Raw genomic sequence first — 19053 nt, forward strand, 5'->3', positions numbered from 1 at the left:
GTACAACAGAATAGACAAATATGTAGTTATGTAATAGGCTAAAGAATCCTAGTATTCTTATATTTTTATGTGCCCAACACAAATTGTATTAGGAGTTATGAGAGGTTCGGTTTTAGTGTATGGAAAAATTATTATCTTGATTAATATAAGAGAAGGAGTTATTTTCACATAGTATCAGAGTTATAAAAACGATTTGAACACCTAATCCTAAATGATGGAAACTAGTTCTTCCTCCTCGTCCACCACCTCCTCCACCTCTAGCTCTACTTTCGATGGTGCACCAAACGGCCTTACAATGCCATTTTCATACATGTTTTCTCCTAGTCTATCACATCATCTCTCAATCAAGTTAACTTCAACCAATTTATTGTTTTAGCAAACACGTCTTATATTGGCTTTTAAAAGTTGTCATTTGGTTTAATCATACTGATGATAATGTTACGTGTTTGTTATCAATTAGTGTTGAGTTTGCCCTCTAAGAGCACCAAGATCACTAGATTTTGTTATAGATTTTCTCTTTTTATCTCAAAAATGTGGTTCCACAAATGATTGTCACTTCCTCTCTCAAAGAAGTGTGGAAGAAATTGCGCACATCTTTCTCTCAAAGATTTTGTCCTCAAATTCGTAATCTTCATCACCAACTTCTTACTTTGAAATGTGATAGTGATTTTTATTACTGTTTATATACAGAAAGAATGAGTTTATTCGATTAATTGTTTTCCCTTCAAAGTCTTATTTCTAAAAAGGATTTTGTTGATTGTGTTATAGCTAACCTTTGGATCCTCGTACTTCCTTTTGTATGAACCAATTACTTCACCATCGGCAAAGTTTGCATCACGTAATAATGCTTTGTTCAATCCCAATTGAGGACGAGGTCGTGGACAGGCTTCGCACAGCAGTGGACATGTTGTCTAGTAACTAGTTTCCGAAACAAAAATTCCAACATCTAGGGATTAGATTGGTTTCATAGGACTTGGCCACTTCACATGATATTATTTGTCATAACTGTAAGGGTCGATGACACCTTGCACTTAATTGTTCTTCACAATTAAGAAGGTGTTTGGTTTGCGAATTTCAAGAAAGGGTAAATGAATAAAAAAGTATGATTCATTTTGTTGTTGTTTGTTTCATCAATTTAATTATTCTATTTACTTTTTTTAGGTAAATCTCAAACTACTCTAAGCTTATTATCCGAACTCTCCCTCTCCCCCCATGGTTTTCCATTCTCATTCCCCTCATTTAGTAGTAATATGCCTCTCGTTTACTTTAGCCCTTATTTATATTTTGATTTGTGTATTTATTTATTTTTACTTTTTTTAGTGTTAGACCAATTTTAATTTTGGTAATTGTAGACCAATTTTACTTTTCGTCCTTATACTTTATTTTATCTATATTTTTTCCCAAAAATTATTTTTGATCAAAAATTTTATTTTGACATTTTATTTCCACATTTTATTTCACTATTTATTTTTAATTTTTTTTATCAATTTTCTTATTAGTTTTATTCTAGTTTCTTCGGTTTCATTGTGTTTTAATTTTAATTGTTGAAATAATTGATTTTAATTTCTACCATTACATGCGACTAGTTTATTAATGGAGAACGTGTAGGTATAAAAGTTGTTGTATAAAACAACTCATTGATGTTTTTGTTTTGAACCAAACAGTTATAAAAGGAACAGTGTATCATTCTTTTTCTGAACACGCAAATAGACATGAGAATTGAGAGTCATTTAATTCTTTTCTTTATATCTTTTTATTGATTTCTTTCTATTACCCTTGTCCGAATCAAACACCCTCTAAAAATTATACCCTTTCCACTCAAGTTAATCAAGTATTAGTAGAAGTATAACTTCATTTAATTGAACATATGGAAACATGGCTTGTCTATTATTTAAGAAAAAAAAAATTATACATTGTGATATTTTGATTAGTAAGATTCAATAAAGGGTGATCATAATAGAATTTTTCCTAATTTAGGTAATCATGTTAAAAGAAAATCGAATTATGTGCAGAGTTAGAATGGATGAAGAAAAATAGAGTTGGATATGGAGGACAGCAAATAAGCAGAGTAGTGCATTCTGGACCAGTTAAATATATATTGGGGCACCCAACTCCCTTTTTCCATGTGCTAACTCTCCATTACTAAAATAAGCTCTCATTCCCATTCCTATAAATAGTCATTTCTATTCCCATTTCATATCCAAGCTAGCTACATTCTTCTCTGATGGCTACTTCCACTCTTCTTACTCCATTTTTCTGTCTACTTTTATGTTTTGTCATTTGCACCGCCTACAGTGGAGGATATGGATCTCCAGGTGAACATGCTGGATCTGGAGGCGGCGGAGGAAGTGGCCAAGGAGGTGGAGCTGAGCACGGGGTAGGATATGGAGGTGGACAAGGAGGTGGTGCTGGCTACGGCAGTTCTGGTGGCTATGGAGGTGGAGGTGGTGGTGGTAGTGGTAGTGGCTATGGCGTTGGAGGTGCAGGTGCAGGGTATGGAAGTGGTGGCGGGGCAGGTGCTGGCCATGGAGGTGGCTATGGTGGTGAACATGGAACCGGATATGGAGGTGGTGGTGGAGGTGGAACTGGTGGTGGATATGGGGGTGCTGCCGGAGAGTATGGTGCTGGTTATGGTCATGGTGGTGGTGCTGGAGAAGGATATGGTGCTGGAGGTGAGCATGGAGCTGGTTATGGTGGAGGTGGAGGTGGCGGTAGTGGAGGTGGAGGTGGATACGGTGGTGGAGGTGAGCATGGTGTTGGGTATGGAGGTGGTAGTGTAGGAGGTGGATATGGAAGTGGTAGTGGTGGCGGAGGAGGTTATGGAGCAGGAGGAGAAGGAAGTGGTCATGCTGGAGGGGGTGGTGGTGGAAGTGGTGGTGGGGGTGGAACGGGTTATGGAGCAGGAGGAGCACAAGGAGGTGGATACGGTGGAGGAGAAGGAGGTGGTCATGGTGGTGGTGGTGGATATGCCCCTTGAATTGCTAAGGCTATTACTATAAATTATGTACGTAATAAAGAAAATGTGTTATCAAGATCATATAATTATATGCTATTAATTGGTTCATTTAATTAATAACAATGTTGTAGTGATGATTATGAATGAAGTTGTGTTACGCTACAACTAATTGAAATTCTACTGTCTTCATGCATATAATTAGTAGCACATCTTAAATAAATTATTATTTTTATAGTTTATTTTATTTTTATAGTTATTTAATTTCTCGATTTGAAATTCATCGCCCTCTAAATAAATTCTCTTCCAATTTTTAGTATATGATGTAATGCACTAATTTTTGTGTTATATTAAGTTAATTCTTTCTTAAAAAATAATTATTAGCTTCTTTAATACTATTATTTAAAAAAAATTAGTTAAACTAATTTGGTATAGAAATTAATTATTATGATAAAATCATATATTTAATTTAAAATTAAAATTAAATATTATCAATTACTATTTTTAAATTCAACATCTATTTTTAAAATTTATCAAAAAAATTACAAAATTTAATATTTTTATTATTTATAATATTTAACACTTTAAAATTCAATATTTATAATACCTAATTTTCTGTTTTATTAAGCTTAAGGTACAAAAATATATATATATATATATATGTGCCCCGCACATTAACGGGGCGTTTGGTATTCTATGGGGATAGGGATAGGGATAAAGGTTGAGATAGGGATAAGGATAAAAATATGATAGTCGAGAATTATTATTCAATGTTTGGTACGTGGGATAGGGATAGGGATAAAATAATACATTTTACTATTTTAACCCTATTTAAATTACATAACATTAATTTGAGGGATAAGATGGACTTTTCCATCCTATTAAAATCGCAGGAGCTTATCCCACCTCCTTATACCACCCCCTCCTGGGTATAGGATTTGAGGGATAAGAAGCTTATCCTTCGCCGTCTCACTCTTCTATCTCCCAAACAAATACGGGATAATTTTTCTCGTGTTTTTTATCCTTATCTCACCTCCTAATATCCCTTCTAACAAACACTCCGTAATTGTCTTTATATTTTCTATTTAATTAGTCTTATATGTAAATAGTAATATTTTTTTCTCTAAAAATTGATATTAGATTTTTTTGGAAATTGAGTTTAAATCTTAGAAAATAGGAAAGAAAAAAATTGATGTGGTTTCACATGTTTATAAGCGGAAGAATGTGGTATTATTATTTGAAAAAAAAAACATATGTTTAAAAAAAATTAACTAACGATGTTAGTCTTTGATTACGTGACACGTCGACTTAAGGATATAACAATTTGATTTGTTGACTTTGTCGATATGGCACAAAAAAAATATGGACTTTTGATGATGTTACGTGTTGATTTGATGGTATGATATATTTACTTTTTTTCGAAAAGAATGCATTTAATAAGCCTCTACCGGCAATCAATGTTAAGTACATTTAGCAAAAAAGACGGAACAACGTCAAAAAACATGGGACAAGAATAAGAACGAGAGGACTTCGCTAAAGAGTGAGCCACCTCGTTCGCTTGACGCCTTGCAAAACAAACAGAATAATTTTTGTTAAGAAGAAGAGAACGACAACAGGACACTAATGAACCAAACTCCGATACATCGTCAGCTTTGGAATTAATAGCATCGATCACAGATTTCGCATCCGACTCAAAAACCACCTGGCTAAAACCCTCATCTGTCACCCATTTCAATGCCGAAAGAAGTGCTAACGCCTCACACTCTTGCACCGACGGTAATCCAACCACAGTTGCGGTTCTTGCTGCAACAAACCTTCCATCCTTATCCCTTAAAACAGCGCCCATTCCAACCTGCATGGTCCCCAAAACAGGCCGCATCCACATTACATTTTAGGCCCGAGGACGGCTTCCGCCACTGAACTTCAGATAGACCCCCTACTACCCCCAAAACACCACACCTTGCAGCAGCTCTCGCCTTTCTCCAATCCCTCAGAACCTCGGCAGCCACAGTAATAGCTTGGACTGAGCTTTCCACTACATTCTGCCACAACTTTTTATTTCTGCTTCTTCATAAACTCCACAATATCATTAGGAATTTCTCCCCATTAATCCTGGATAAAACAGTCATAGCAGCAAAAATAAAATCCAAAAAACTATCAGCCGCATCCGCCAAAGGTTGCAAAAGCAACAATAAACTCACATCCCGCCAAACACTAACAGCAAAAGGGCATAAAATGAATAAGTGTCAAGCATCTTCAAGATCATTACCACATACAACACACATATCCACCGGGATCAATAATCCTTTCCTGCACAAATTAAGGTATGATATATTTACTTGATGAATGGTATTAGTCAAATTTTTTTATATTTTCTTTTTTGCTAATTTTTTTAAACATATGTCATCTTTTATAAAACAAATATTACATTCTTTTATTTGTAAATTAATGAAATTGCGGAAAAAAAATTACTTTTAATCATTAAATTCTTCTTGGAAAATGACAAAAATAATTACTTTATATACCTTCTTATTCTACATTGACGACTTTCAAATCTACATAATAAATTTTGTTGTAATACATGATATTTTGGTTTAATTCATACACATTGATAAAGCTTCTAAGCTCTAAGACCATCTAAGACCTACTAAACAGGTTGGGTCACGAAAGCCCAAAAGACTCAAGGCGCTTGAAGGGCCCCTGTGTTGGTCCCTTGTAATATGAGAATAAGTTCCTAAGGGGGGTTAAAGGAACTATTTCAAATTTTATGTATTTAGGCTGACTTGTTATCGTTGTGAGTTAGTTCTTCACTTTGATTCTTAGCACAATGATATTGAGTATGGTCAGAGGCAGCTTTAGTTGATCAACAACTAAAGTTGTTTCTAACGTTGAGTCATAAAATAGCACTTGGAAGTCTATTCATAAACTCAGCAACAGATCACACAACTTAGTATACTCAAGTTACGCGTTTACCAGGCAGAAATAAAAGCAAGCAGATAAAGGAGTTAAGGGATAGAAAATGTTACTCAACAACTTTATCCTGGTTCGACCTCCTGCCTACATCGAGTCCCCGGAATCTTTCCGAGCTTTAATCCACTACTGAGCTCTTTTGGGTAGAGCATAAACCCCTTACAATAGTCAGTGAGTATTACAGAGTACCGTCCTCTATAATCCTATACTCAACACTACCTCTGAGTGCTAAATACCGAGCAACTCAGAGTCTCCTAACAATTTGATAATTGATAAGGTTTTTGTTCTATAACAAAGAACACTTTGAAAGATCTAATCTAATCGTTTACACAAAAATGAGAGTTGGTGTAAGATGTCTTTGCTTTGCTTTTGTAGGGAATTTCAAGAGAGAATTTGCTCAGCGTTTCGGCTTGTTAAAGAACCAGTTTGATTGAAGCAAATGACAGGCCTTTTATAGTGACACTTGAAGCCATCAGTTATTTTGAATTTCAAAATAACCGTTGGAGGGAAACGGCTCTGCTGTCCCTTTCAACCTCAGTGCTCAGTGTCGCGGCCGATGGGAACGTAGTTTTCTCTGTTGTTTGATCAGTGCCTCAGTTGCTTTAGTCAGTAAGCGTCAGACTGTCTCTCCATTTTCGGCAAAGATTCCTACAGAGTGGAGCGACAGCTTCTCTATTGCGTCTGAACCTTTCCTCATTTGGATAGCCTTTGTCCCCAAGTTTATCAAGTCAACATCCGCTTTGTCTGCGTGTCCGTTGAACTCAATAGCTTCGTTGTGAAGGAGTTAGCCATCCTTGTGGATCCTTCTTCATGCTGGGCTGAGTGGATCAAAAGCCTTTTCATCCAGTTGACTTTCTTCTTGGCTTTGTTTGGGCCTTTGACTAGGCTTATTGGACTTGAGCTTTGTCTTTAATATCTTTTTCACTTGTATTATTAATTACTCCAAAAATACTCAACAAACACATTAGTGATAATAAATCAAAGCATTTAAATTTAATGTGTTGGAAATCTATTTTAGGGATTTAATTCTAATTTAAATAGATTTGTCAAATCAAAATCAGTGTGGAAATATGTTTCAACACCCTGCAATCACTCAGAAAACCATTCGAGGACTTGCTTAGTCCAATATGAAGAAAAAGGCATAACGGTCTTGAAGGCCAAGACCAATGCTTATAAATATGAGCAATCATCCACCAAGTAAGAGATATCTTTCTCTCTATATACACTGGAACATATTCTCTCTATTATCTCTTTACTAACTTGATCGTCGGAGTGTATTCTAAGGACTGCTCCAAGCGCATGTGGACTGCTACCAAAAAGTAATCTCTCCACTAACAAATGCTTCCAAGAAGTAATCAATATGCCTTTTTCTGCATATTGGACTAAGCAGGTCTTCCTATTCCTCAGAAAACCATTCAAGGGGCTGCTTAGTCTAATATGAAGAAAAAGGCATAAAGGCCATGAAGGCCAAGATCAATGCCTATAAATATGAGCAATATGTTGCCAAATAAGATTTTTTTTTCTCTCTATATACACTGGAACATATTATCTCTTTACTATAATTTGATCGTCGGAGTGTATCTTAGGTAGGGACCGCTCCAAGTGCATGTGAACTGCTTCGAAGAAGTAATCAATATTCAGTTCTAATACCTCATCACACATTAATTGATTTTTACTAAATGTACCATTTTTAATTAATCTATTTTATGCTCAAGATTTTGTCAGTTGATACAATTAATACAAGGGTAACAAAATCTTTTAACTGAAGTATATAAAACTAATTTAGTGTATAATTCCGGTTCCTTTTCCTTAAGAATTCTGAAATTCTATTTCAATTCTTGATTTTTAATATAGTTGGAATTTATGTTTTGATTTCCAATTAAATTCAATATTTAGTAGTGATCAATATACTCAAGTTTGATGTTTCAAGTATTTTGTCTTCCATTTTCATCTCCTTCGTTATTCTTAACTAGTAACTATGATAATGAATTCTTCATCCACATCATTATTATGCATGCTTGTTGTAGTTAGATGAACTAACTCTCCATATGTTTGCACCAAAAATCAAATTTTTTTATTGCATACCCTGATTTACACTTTTCATGAGATAAACTTTTCCTTTTAGGAAACTTTTTCTTAAAAGAACATTTTAGGAAACTTTTTTCTTAAAAGGCCTACTTAGAAAACTTTTCATATTTTTCTAGTACATCGTTCACTTAGAATTTCCTAAAGTGAACCTGAGTTTCCCTCAAGGGAAAAAATTCTCAAATAGTGTACCTTAGGGGAAACTATGTAGTGTACCTTAGGGGAAATAAAATTCATATAGTGTACCTTGGGGGAAACTATAGTTCACCTTAGGGGAACCATAGTGTACCTTAGGGGGACTTAAAATAAACTTAGAGGAACCAAAGAGCCAGTTAATATTTTAACGTGTTCTTTGTGAGCCAATTAAAAAGCAGGAAAGTCGGAAAGTGTACATATCAATCCATCGTGGAAGTCAAAGTGGAGGTTACTCAATATGGTAGAGAACGTGATTTAGTGGAAAGAAGCAGGAAAGTCAGAAAGTGTACATATCAATCCATCGTGGAGGTTACTCAATATGGTGGAGAACGTGATTTAGTGGAAAGAAGCAGGAAGTTACCTCCAACGTTTATAAAAGGAAAAAATCACGATGAGAACTAACCAACAGCCCAACTCAACAACTCAACAGATTCAAGCAATACTATAGCAAATTACCCTTAGACTTCAGCATTTTTACGATTCTTAGTTAATCCTTTAGTTTCAATTTTCAGATCCAAAGTTCATTCATTTCCCAATACATTTTTATTTCATTTGTTGTTCAATCATTTCTGTAAGGTCGGTATCGTTTTGATAATCGAATCTTTGGAATTTTACGATCTTTTTATTCCATTCAATCGTTTGATAATTAGAAGTTAGTTAGGCGCAATTTTATTTCATAGTTCGAGAATACTATAATTTTCTGATACGCCCGCAATTTCCCACGAAAGAGCCAAACAAAAATTGGCACGCTCGGTGGGACTCACGAAAGAGCCAAACAGGTCCTAAGTCATCTTAGTTAATAATTATGAATTTATGAAATTAACTATTTGTGCTTTATTTATTAAACATGAGGATTACATAACACATGTTTGATGCCCCATGCCATGGACGCGAATAACTAAAGTAGGTGTCATAGTTGGTTTAAAAACTGAATAGGTAATTTACCAATGGAATTTGCGTAACTAGATTCAAATCCTAACCCGATTAGTGCGGCGTATTGGTTTTCAAAGTTTTTCACAAAACTTCATGTTTTGCAACTTAGTTATCTTTATAAATTCATAAAAGTAATCAACATCTATCACTATTAATTGATTGCTTAAGTAATAAAGAATTTAATTAGAATTAGTACTAAAAAAAGTATAGTATCGGCAAAATAGAATCTACTTAAACTTTATTACATATATCCGCGAAATCAGACTCGTACAAGGAAGTTGAAACAGAAAAGCTTCAAAACAAAAAGTGTTATTAGGAAATACAAAGGAAAGAGTAAAATGAAAGTGACGTCAATGAGAATCGGAAATGTCGTTGTTCTTCCATTGTTGAGGAATGATAAGCTGTGGAGTTGGAAGCAAAGAGGCAGGTGATTCTGATTCAGATTCAATATTGAAGTCTACGCTATGAATCATAGGTTGTCCCGATCTTATCATGTCTGCTTCTCCACTTTCATTCATCATTACCATATTACAACAAGGTATTCTTTTCCCGAAGAATTCTCTGTTCTTTCTCTGATGTCTGTCAAACACAACCCAAGTCGCTTCAAGGCTCGTAATTTTTTCAACCACCACCAATTTCAACGGGAACCCCATTACTACTTCTTTATTTACCTCAACCTGCGTTACATTTTACTCAAATTTTTACTTTAATTTGGGAATTACAAGAATAAATGTTGAAGTTATGCAGAAATTTTCATATGCATTCTTAATGAGCAAGTGAATTTGAATTTGTTCATTCACCATTAGATATAGGCTTATTAAATCTAAGCTTCATGATGCTTTGAATATCCACGTTAGATTCTAACAAGTACAGATCTAATGGTGAATGAGCAAATTCTACATGCTCATTAAGGGGCATGTGATCAAGACTGGAAGTTACGTACCCCAAATCTCGTGCAAAGGTCTACAATTGCTTGAAGCTTGAAATATTTAGGATCCATGTTTACTCCACCTGCTAATTCTTCAAACTCCACCGCCCAAACTTCAGGAGTCTTTGAGGATACTATACATACAACATATATTTAATAATTAAACATGAATTAATTAATGAGCCAGATCTATATATAATAAGATACTCACAGGGAATATTAAGCCAGGGCATGATTCCAAGCAGAGTAACAACAGAACCAGAAGTCATAATATTCTCAAGAGCCCACAAAAGTGGGAGAAGAGAGTAATCTCTCAATGCATCCATAACTATTACTACATGTTGTGGACTCATATTTGGAGAGTCTTGTTCAGGTTTAAATGCATCTTTTAGTGATTTCTGACTAGTTGAACCTCCACCTCCTTCCATACTTGTTTCTCTTCTTCTAAATGATTTTACCTGCACCAAGGAAGGAAGGATTACATGTACTTATTCTTATCCTTTTATACACAATCAAATGGCTTTCTTTAGCCGTTTACTAGGGGTCAAAACAAACAAGAAAAAGGACCTTCTTCTTGGGATAGATGGAACCTAAGTTTCATCTTAACTAATGATTGACATCAACTAAGCCATTCAAATAAATTAAAAATAAAAATAAAAGTTAAAAATTGTGTTATGCGGAGAAAGGTTGGCCTAAGTTTTTTTTTTTTTTTAAGTATTTATAATAGGATATAATTCCCTCGTTGTACTCTCTTACCAGAAAAAGTATAATAGAGTATAACAAACAGCACAAGAGTATAATGGAGTATAACAAACAGCCCGGTTAAGGAACACCAATTTATTGGTATCACCAAAAAAAATGTCAAAACACCATTAAGAATAAGTGTCCTTTTGATAGGGGAAATCTTGTCCCCCAATACATTTTTATGGTGGGATCCCTTTTCGGATCCTCATTTAGCAAGACACATCGTGCACTGGACCATCCTTTTAATAAAAGATTAGTTTCTTTTTAAAATTCAACTCACCAATAAGAACTAACCTTACTAATTTAATTTGCTTTTTACATAATCAAATGATTGTAGTGTTTTAAAAATTGAAGGGAATAGTTTAATAGAATGACGTTTATACCAGAAAGAACCAACATTTAGCTTTTTACATAATCAAATGATTGTAGTATTTTAAAAATTGAAGAGAATAGTTTAATAGAACGAAGTTTATTGAATGGATTCTACCTTAACTACTAAGAAGTATGTATTAATAAATTGTTAGTTTAATACATCGAAGATGCTCAAGCCCAATTAAGGCATAGTATTGGGAAAGTAAGTTTCTTCTTGTCCTATGCTAGTTATTGACATGAACTAAGCCTTTCGTTATATATCCGGTCATTACAAAAACAAAGTTTTCTTAATAGAAATTAGGGTTAATTTCAAATATAACCCCTATGGTTTTAAATTTTGGTAAATAAATATCTGTGGTTTGATTTCGAATAAATAAATACATGTGGTATGCTCCGTTTTTCAAAAACGCGGAAACGGTAAAAACACTGTCTATATGCTGACGTGGACAATGGTAATTTAGTCAATAAGAGTTAATTTCAAATAAATTGTTGTGGTTTGCGTGTTTTTTGCAAATAGGTACCTGTGGTTTGCATATTTTTACAAATAGATACTCGTGGTTTGGATGTTTTTGCAAATAGGTATTCGTGGTATAACAAACCATAAACAAATGTTTAATTTAGGCAAATATTGTGGTTTGTTATACCACGGATACCTATTTGCCTAAATTAAGCGTTTGTTTATGGTTTGTTATACCATGGGTATTTGCCTAAATTAAGCTTTTGTTTATGGTTTGTTATACCACAAGTACCTATCTGCAAAAAAAAAAATCAAAATCACGTGTACCTATTTGCAAAAATATGCAAACCACAGGTACCTATTTGCAAAAAAACACGCAAACCACAACAATTTATTTGAAATTAACTCTTATTGACTAAATTACCATCGGCCACGTCAACATATAGACGGCGTCATCATCCGTTTCCGCATTTTTGAAAAACGGAGCATACCACAAGTATTTATTTGCTCGAAATCAAACCACAAGTATTTATTTATTAAAACTTAAAACCACATGATTATATTTGAAATTAACCCTAGAAATTAATGAGAGATTCATGAATGTTTGCTTTATTGATTATATCTTTAATTAGGCCAGGAGAAACACTAACAAGATAGGACCTTGATATGGATGAAACCTAAGTTGCATCTTATCTTTTTTTTTTCACTAAAGAGAAAATCATTCAACTGAAACAAAGAGAATTACTTTCATGATAAAATCAAGAGAATTATAAAAAGAAGATACAATCCTATTAGAAGTTCCAAACTCAGACATTAATTAATCTTCAACCGCATAGTTATATCATTAATAGAAAACAAATTTTAACATCAAATTTCCAAAAAAAAAAAAAAAAAAAAAAGTGCATGTTGCTATTGATGAGGTATTCACGTGGTCTTTCTTGTGCTCGTGTAATTACTACTGTCAATACCTGAGCCGACAATAAAATTTATCGAGACAATTTATATAACGCAACGCATTTCACATAACATAACTATAACAAGACAACCCAATTTTATGTCCTTAACTATTGCCTATGGATCTTAAATATAGCGGAGCATGCTTCACCTCTCGTTTTTTTTAACTATCTATCGAAAGACCAAAGTCACGAAAGTACATCCAAAAAGCACATTCTTTCTCCTAAGATGAAAACCAACGCAATGCTGTACAAAAAGAAATTAACTTATTTCTCCTCACTCCAAGACCAACCATGTACAACCAATCCTCTTTAGCTTTACATCCACAATAGAGCCTCCATTTCATAGAAGGGAGGGGGGACATTCTAACCTATTCATCTTGAAAAAATTCATTATCGCTGCAGATACTCAGCGCAAAACCTCCTGACGCCGTAGGAGCTTAGAGCGGGAACCAGGATGGCTGCCCTGTTTACATGGTGACGATTGTAATCTTCTTTTCTTGTCGTTTCGGGGAACCATAGCCGCCAATAGCTTCATGCCTCTTGAAGAATTCACATTCTTGCGTATATATCTTAAAGCTTCCGTCCTCTCGTCTCTGTTGCACTTCAGTTTTTTATCATTTATAGCATTCTCCAATTTCAGTTGATTTCGGCAGATTTTATGTCTTGATTCTGAAAAGGATCCATCCACTTTTCATTTCAAACAAATGAAACTTCAAACATGTTATATTAGGATTGAGTTTTGACAGAAATAAATAGCTTTACCTGGCTGTTCTTTGACATAGATTTCAGGAGGCGGGGAACTGGGTGGCATAAAGTGATCAATAGCATCATTTCTTTGAATTCTGTGCACAGCCGGCCCATTATTATTCCCTTCAAAAGGCAGAGCACCAAATTTATCACCATGGCAATTTGTAGCTTCAACAGCAATCGACATAGAAGCATCAATCATTGGGACATCATCCTTCGAATTGTTACAAGAAATCCGAGCAGTAATTTCATCAGTTTGATTCCTTCGATCATCTTCAACCACTGGTTCACAGGGCAAGGGGGTAAAAATCCTTTCAACATCACCACTATTTACACCGGCTTTGCAAAGATCAATATTTTCTAAGTTTGGATATGCAGTGCATTCAGATTCCACCCTATCTAGAACGGACTTGGGCGATGTATTTGGGTCTTTCTGTGTTTCCATCAAACTCGAAAACCAGGGCACATCCTCTCTCACATAAAACAATATGTAAGCAGCTTCAGATAGCACCATCTCTTCTTCAACCCTAATAACCTGCAAAATAATAACATGATATTAGAATCGCCATCTCTTCAATATTCAAATAATCAGTCCTGTCAGTAATCATCCTAGACGAAATACAATTACAATAAAACATTGAACATCGATGAAATCGAGAAATTATTACCATTGAGTCGTCCAGCTTATGCCATATGCTCGGAGAGGATCGTACATAACAAAAGTAATGCCCAGAAGTGGGTGAATATCCATTATGCACAACAACAGCATATAGTTGATACTTCAAATGCTCCTGTATGTTAACGAAAATGAAAGGTGTTAGAAAATACACAACAATTGAAAACCAGTGCAACTGTATGAACATGCATGTCCAGATCAAATTGGCCTTCTTTCCAAATATCCCATCTCCCTATATTAATATCACAAGCAGCCCACAACATGGATTGGTCAAAATGACAAGAAATCAAATTTGATTTACATAACAACCCAATTAAATCATACATAATCCTGCATCATTCACATTGATTACCATTAATCTATTTAAAATAAAAAAATATACTACCAACTTAATCGTTGCTTGTTTTTCAATTGATTTGATAATAACCTGAGTCTCGGAACTGCCTTGGCTGCCATTGCTGTAGGGTTCAAGGTCCAACTCTAATGGAAAATGGACATGTTTTCCCATTTTTTCAATGAAAGATCCATCTGTCTTGAATCTCTTTAAATGCAAAGTAGCAACTGAAGGAGCCTGGTCTAGTATAAGCTGCTTCTCCATAGAAACTTCAACCTTACAATTGTCACATCTGAACTTTGTTTCAGTATCTTCAATTTTCTCCACCTTGGTGAAAGATTCTAAAGCATTTTGAAGAGTTTCTGCTTCTTCAATCTCCAAACTCAAGTCAATCAAGGGTTCATATTTATCAGAGCAGTGACCACAATTACAACACCGCAGCTGACATTCAATAACAACACCAAAAAATAGCCATCAACTAAATGGATCATAAATTGCACTTAATATACAAGCTTTTACATCAGCAGCAAATATACAAAAGGAGTCAGCAGAAGCCAAGACACCGATTTCATACATACCTTGCTCACAAGGCGACCTCCAAACACCCTCTGAACTATGTTAACATCTTGGGAAGAGGAATTCTGGTCTTTCAAGGTTGAATCAAAACAACTTTCAAGTTTATCCAATAAGCACTGAAGGAATTCATGGGCATCTTCCTGCTGGTATCTATGAAAACAAGATGAAATTTCTGATAATTCATAGTCAAGAATCACAGTTATGTATAAACTTATTGGAAAATTTTCTTTTGACTACCAAATCAATGGGGTTAAACCTTCAAAAAGGGTAATTTATGAAATTTATTCCCAGCCTGGTAATGGTTGGGAAATAACTCATTTGAAGGGGCTATTTTTAACTTTGCAGTTGAAAATAGTTCCATTGCAGCGGTGGATCCGCCATGATGGTATCATTACGGCAAGCGGTAAAGACAAAAACAATCTGTTTGTATTTTGTAACACTAAGGCAGGCCAACAGCCGTAATGGAACTATAATTCCTTTAAATTACAGCTTTTGGAGGTTTAACCCAAATCAATGATGCAGAAACAAATCCATATATAAAATGAAAACCAACATAAAGAAAAGCACCAGCAGACAGTAGTTTGAGAATTTGTTTATTAGGCCATACAATATCACATTATACTTAGAAACAAAAATAGAAAGGATACGGCTCAAATTATCAACAACTTGTGAAGGTGATATGATCTTTCCAGAAGATGCTAAGGAACATTCAACGTGATCACGTAGAGCACAAACAACACAAAATCCTTCCAAACCACCTGGTTAATTTCAATTTAAAATCAGTAAATCCCACAATTTAATATGCAGGAAAAAATAATAACAAAGAAAAAAAGGCATACGCTGACAAGGCATCAAATGATCAGAAGAGCGAAGAGCCTTAACAAGTGGAACGGTATGGGTAAAGCATTGCAGGATTGCATTTAAGAAACATGTATTCCCAAGATTAGAAAGTCCAGCGCCCTGCTCAGAAATATATATATACATAAATCACATACAACAGGAATATTCTTATCAAAGGAGAATTAAAGCACAATCACTTATACATACTACTCCAGTTTCCGCAGGGAAAGAGTAACTCGGAGGCCTGTCGTCCCGGTCATACCAGGAATCCCACGAATTAGAGACCCGCTGATAAAACTCACATTCCGAACCACACGGATGGTCAGGCCGACGTAGCCTGCTATATCTATTGCAGTTGCAAGAACGATACACAGTAGTACGTGGGAGCTCCCACGAAACTGGCAGATAGGAAGGGTTTTCCTCGGGTTCAATTTCATTAGCTGACTTGAGATCATCAAAATCATCCACATTATCAATTGGGGTTTCTCTGGGGTGCGGATCGACAGGCAAAGTGACCAAGGGTTCATCATTTGGAGACTCAACTGGTGGACATGCTGAAGACTCGGATCCATCAGAGGAAACAACAGACTCGTAATCTCTAGTCTCAATAGGCGTATCATCCAAAGTTTGATCTAATAACTGGAAGACACCTTCCATCGTTGATTCTTCTTCTTTTGGCACGGGATCAAAAGCTTTTCCATCCGGGGAAGTTGAAACGACTGAAGAAGACCCATTTAAATTCGACAGCTCCGAAGGGAACCCAAATTCACCTGAGACTAGAGCATGTAAATGCCCATCTAGGGTTTTATCAGAACCCGATGTGACGGTTGGAATTGAAATGTCCATGGATGGTAAAGATGAATACCCAGAGGGGTTAGATGATGGAAGAACCAAAGATTGACCGTCTAGGGTTTCAGAGTTAGGAGAAGGAAAATACACAACAACAGCGTCATTTGAAATAGCCATTGTGGGTGACTGAAGAAGCTTTAAGTAGGTTATACTTTATTGGTGGAATTGAAGGGAAGGATATCAGTTTCTTTGAAGAACTCAACAATAAAGAAACGAGCTGGGTAATCCGCCTAAACGAAGAATCTGCAAGAACAAAAGCTTACTAAAACAAGAGAGGGAATGTGAAAATGGAAAATTGTTTTGGCTCCAAAATCAGATGGACAATAAAACTTTGAAAATGATAAACTTTAGGAAGATATTTAGGGTTTAGGCATAAAATTTTGAAAGCGGCCAAAAGAAGAAGAAGAGGGAAAAGGAAAAAAACGAAAAGGAAGGAATTGGAGGGATTTTGAAAAGGGAGGGAAAACTGAAAGCCGCAAATTTCATTATTTTTGGCAGTTTTCGATTGCAGACCGACATGGTCGAGGATAGAGAAAAATCGAAAACGTGGCAACCATTCTTTTGCTATCTTGCACACGGTTACCTAAACTCTTTAGGCCCTTTTTTGTTATGTTACTTAAGTGAATTTAAGGTTGCTGAACTTAATAATGATAATATTAGCCTTTCAAATAATTTTAATAATAATATTTTTTTTTTGATAAATTTTTTTGTTTGTAAATGTATCCACCGGTGTCAGCAGTGACTATTCACTTTCGCAAATGGTTTGCACTTCAATGGGTGGGATTGCTGGTCACGGAAATTTTAATAATAATATTAAACATTAATAAATTTATAATAATATTTTAATAATAATATTAGATATTAATAAATTTAAATAAATATTAAATTAAATTGAATACTAAATAAAAGTTTGGTTCAATAAAAACCTATAAAATTAAATAAAAATTAGTCTAATTTAAAGTAAAAATATAAATTATATACAAACACAAATTTACATATATAATTTAAAGTTTATGCATAGCGCACAGATTTGGCAATCACAGCTAGCGAATAATGAAGTGAGAGGGGAGAATGAAGATTTTTTTTTTCTAAATAGGGAGGGAGCCAGCGGAGAATGAAGATAAAGATGAAGATGAAGATGACGATGATGATGAAGTTAATAAGGATGATTAAAAACAATTAAAATGTAGTTGGGACAGTTAATTTTTTAGAGCATTGTAATGTAAACATATTGATATAATGTGATTCGGGATATGAATCAGGGCCTGAAGGCTCAGGAAGGCCCAAGGCCCAGGAGGGCCCAAAGCCCAAGCACCCTCTATAAATACACAGCTCATCTTGGGAATCCGGACGGGTAACTCTTTCTATCTCTTACACAATTGATTAATAAACACTCTTGAACTACTAATTGTCTTGCTCGTCGGAGTATCCGCAGGGACCTTTCCCGGCGCAGGGACGAGTAATCACTGAAGGCCAGGATCACTGTACTCACATTCCCAGATTATTTGGTGCGGTGATCGTGGACTACAAGTGACTCTAGAGCTTCAAACAAGATGCAAACCCCTAATGATTCGGCACCAACTGTAGTACCCGAAGCTGGAGCAACCAGCTTCATGACGCACGCCGGAGGCGTGATCCCAAACCTTCCGATCTCCCCCAGAAACCTTGGGCCTTTGATGGAGGAGGTAGGCCCTGAAGAGGAGGAGACCTTTAACACCACTCAACTCCTCAGCGCAATCCAAGGTTTTCAAACGACCCAGGCCATACACACGACGGCTCAGATGAAGATCATAGACCAGCAGAGAAGCCTGCAGGAGGAGAACGCCAAAATTTGGCAATACCTTAAAGAGGCGGCAGAGATACAGAAGGAGGGAGCCTTGCCAGAGCAGGCCCCAGAAGCGGTGGTCATCGCGGGAAGAGGAGCCGGGGCTGTTGCGACCAGAGAGGGCAAGGAGCGGCGAGAGGGGACTACAGTCGCGAATAGCGAAGAGTTGTTGGAGCTGAAGATTCAGCGTTTTCTTGACAAAAGGGCCCTCGAGGGCGTGATGGGAGGAAGCATCACCTCCAGCAAAACACCACTGGTGCAAAGGATCATCGAGAAGAGGTTCCCGCGCGACTGAAAAGCTCCTCGACTAACCCAATATTCAGGGACCGAGGATCCCAACGACCATGTGGCATCGTTCATGAGCACCATCAATTTATACTCAAAGGATGAGGACATCATGTGCAAGGTCTTCCCCACCACTCTCTCATCCAGTGCGCAGGAATGGTATCAGGGACTTGCCTCAAAATCCATTGATTCTTTTGATCTCCTAAAGGATCTTTTTCTCTCCCGCTTCGCCGCAGCGGCAAAGGTCAGGAAAATCAGTTCGGACCTCAACGGGCTCAAGCAGCGAAAAACCGAGCCTCTGCGCAATTTCCTCTCAAGGTTTCATCAC

At 35.9% G+C, this 19053-nt stretch overlaps 1 protein-coding gene across 1 annotated transcript; it reads right to left on the reverse strand.

Moving 5' to 3' along the window:
- Window positions 1-12835: 12835 nt before the first annotated feature.
- LOC136233979 (ubiquitin carboxyl-terminal hydrolase 20-like) lies at window positions 12836-17167 on the reverse strand. Its single transcript, XM_066023719.1, has 8 exons — window positions 15974-17167; window positions 15766-15886; window positions 15574-15684; window positions 14929-15098; window positions 14444-14791; window positions 14009-14131; window positions 13356-13875; window positions 12836-13262 (listed from the first exon to the last, which is right to left on the reverse strand). Exons 1-8 carry the CDS (start codon window positions 16730-16732, stop codon window positions 13000-13002), a joined length of 2415 nt encoding a protein of 804 aa, XP_065879791.1. The 5' UTR covers window positions 16733-17167; the 3' UTR covers window positions 12836-12999.
- Window positions 17168-19053: the final 1886 nt, after the last annotated feature.

Source organism: Euphorbia lathyris, chromosome 6 (assembly GCF_963576675.1).
Source record: "Euphorbia lathyris chromosome 6, ddEupLath1.1, whole genome shotgun sequence".
Classification (NCBI taxonomy): Eukaryota; Viridiplantae; Streptophyta; class Magnoliopsida; order Malpighiales; family Euphorbiaceae; genus Euphorbia; species Euphorbia lathyris.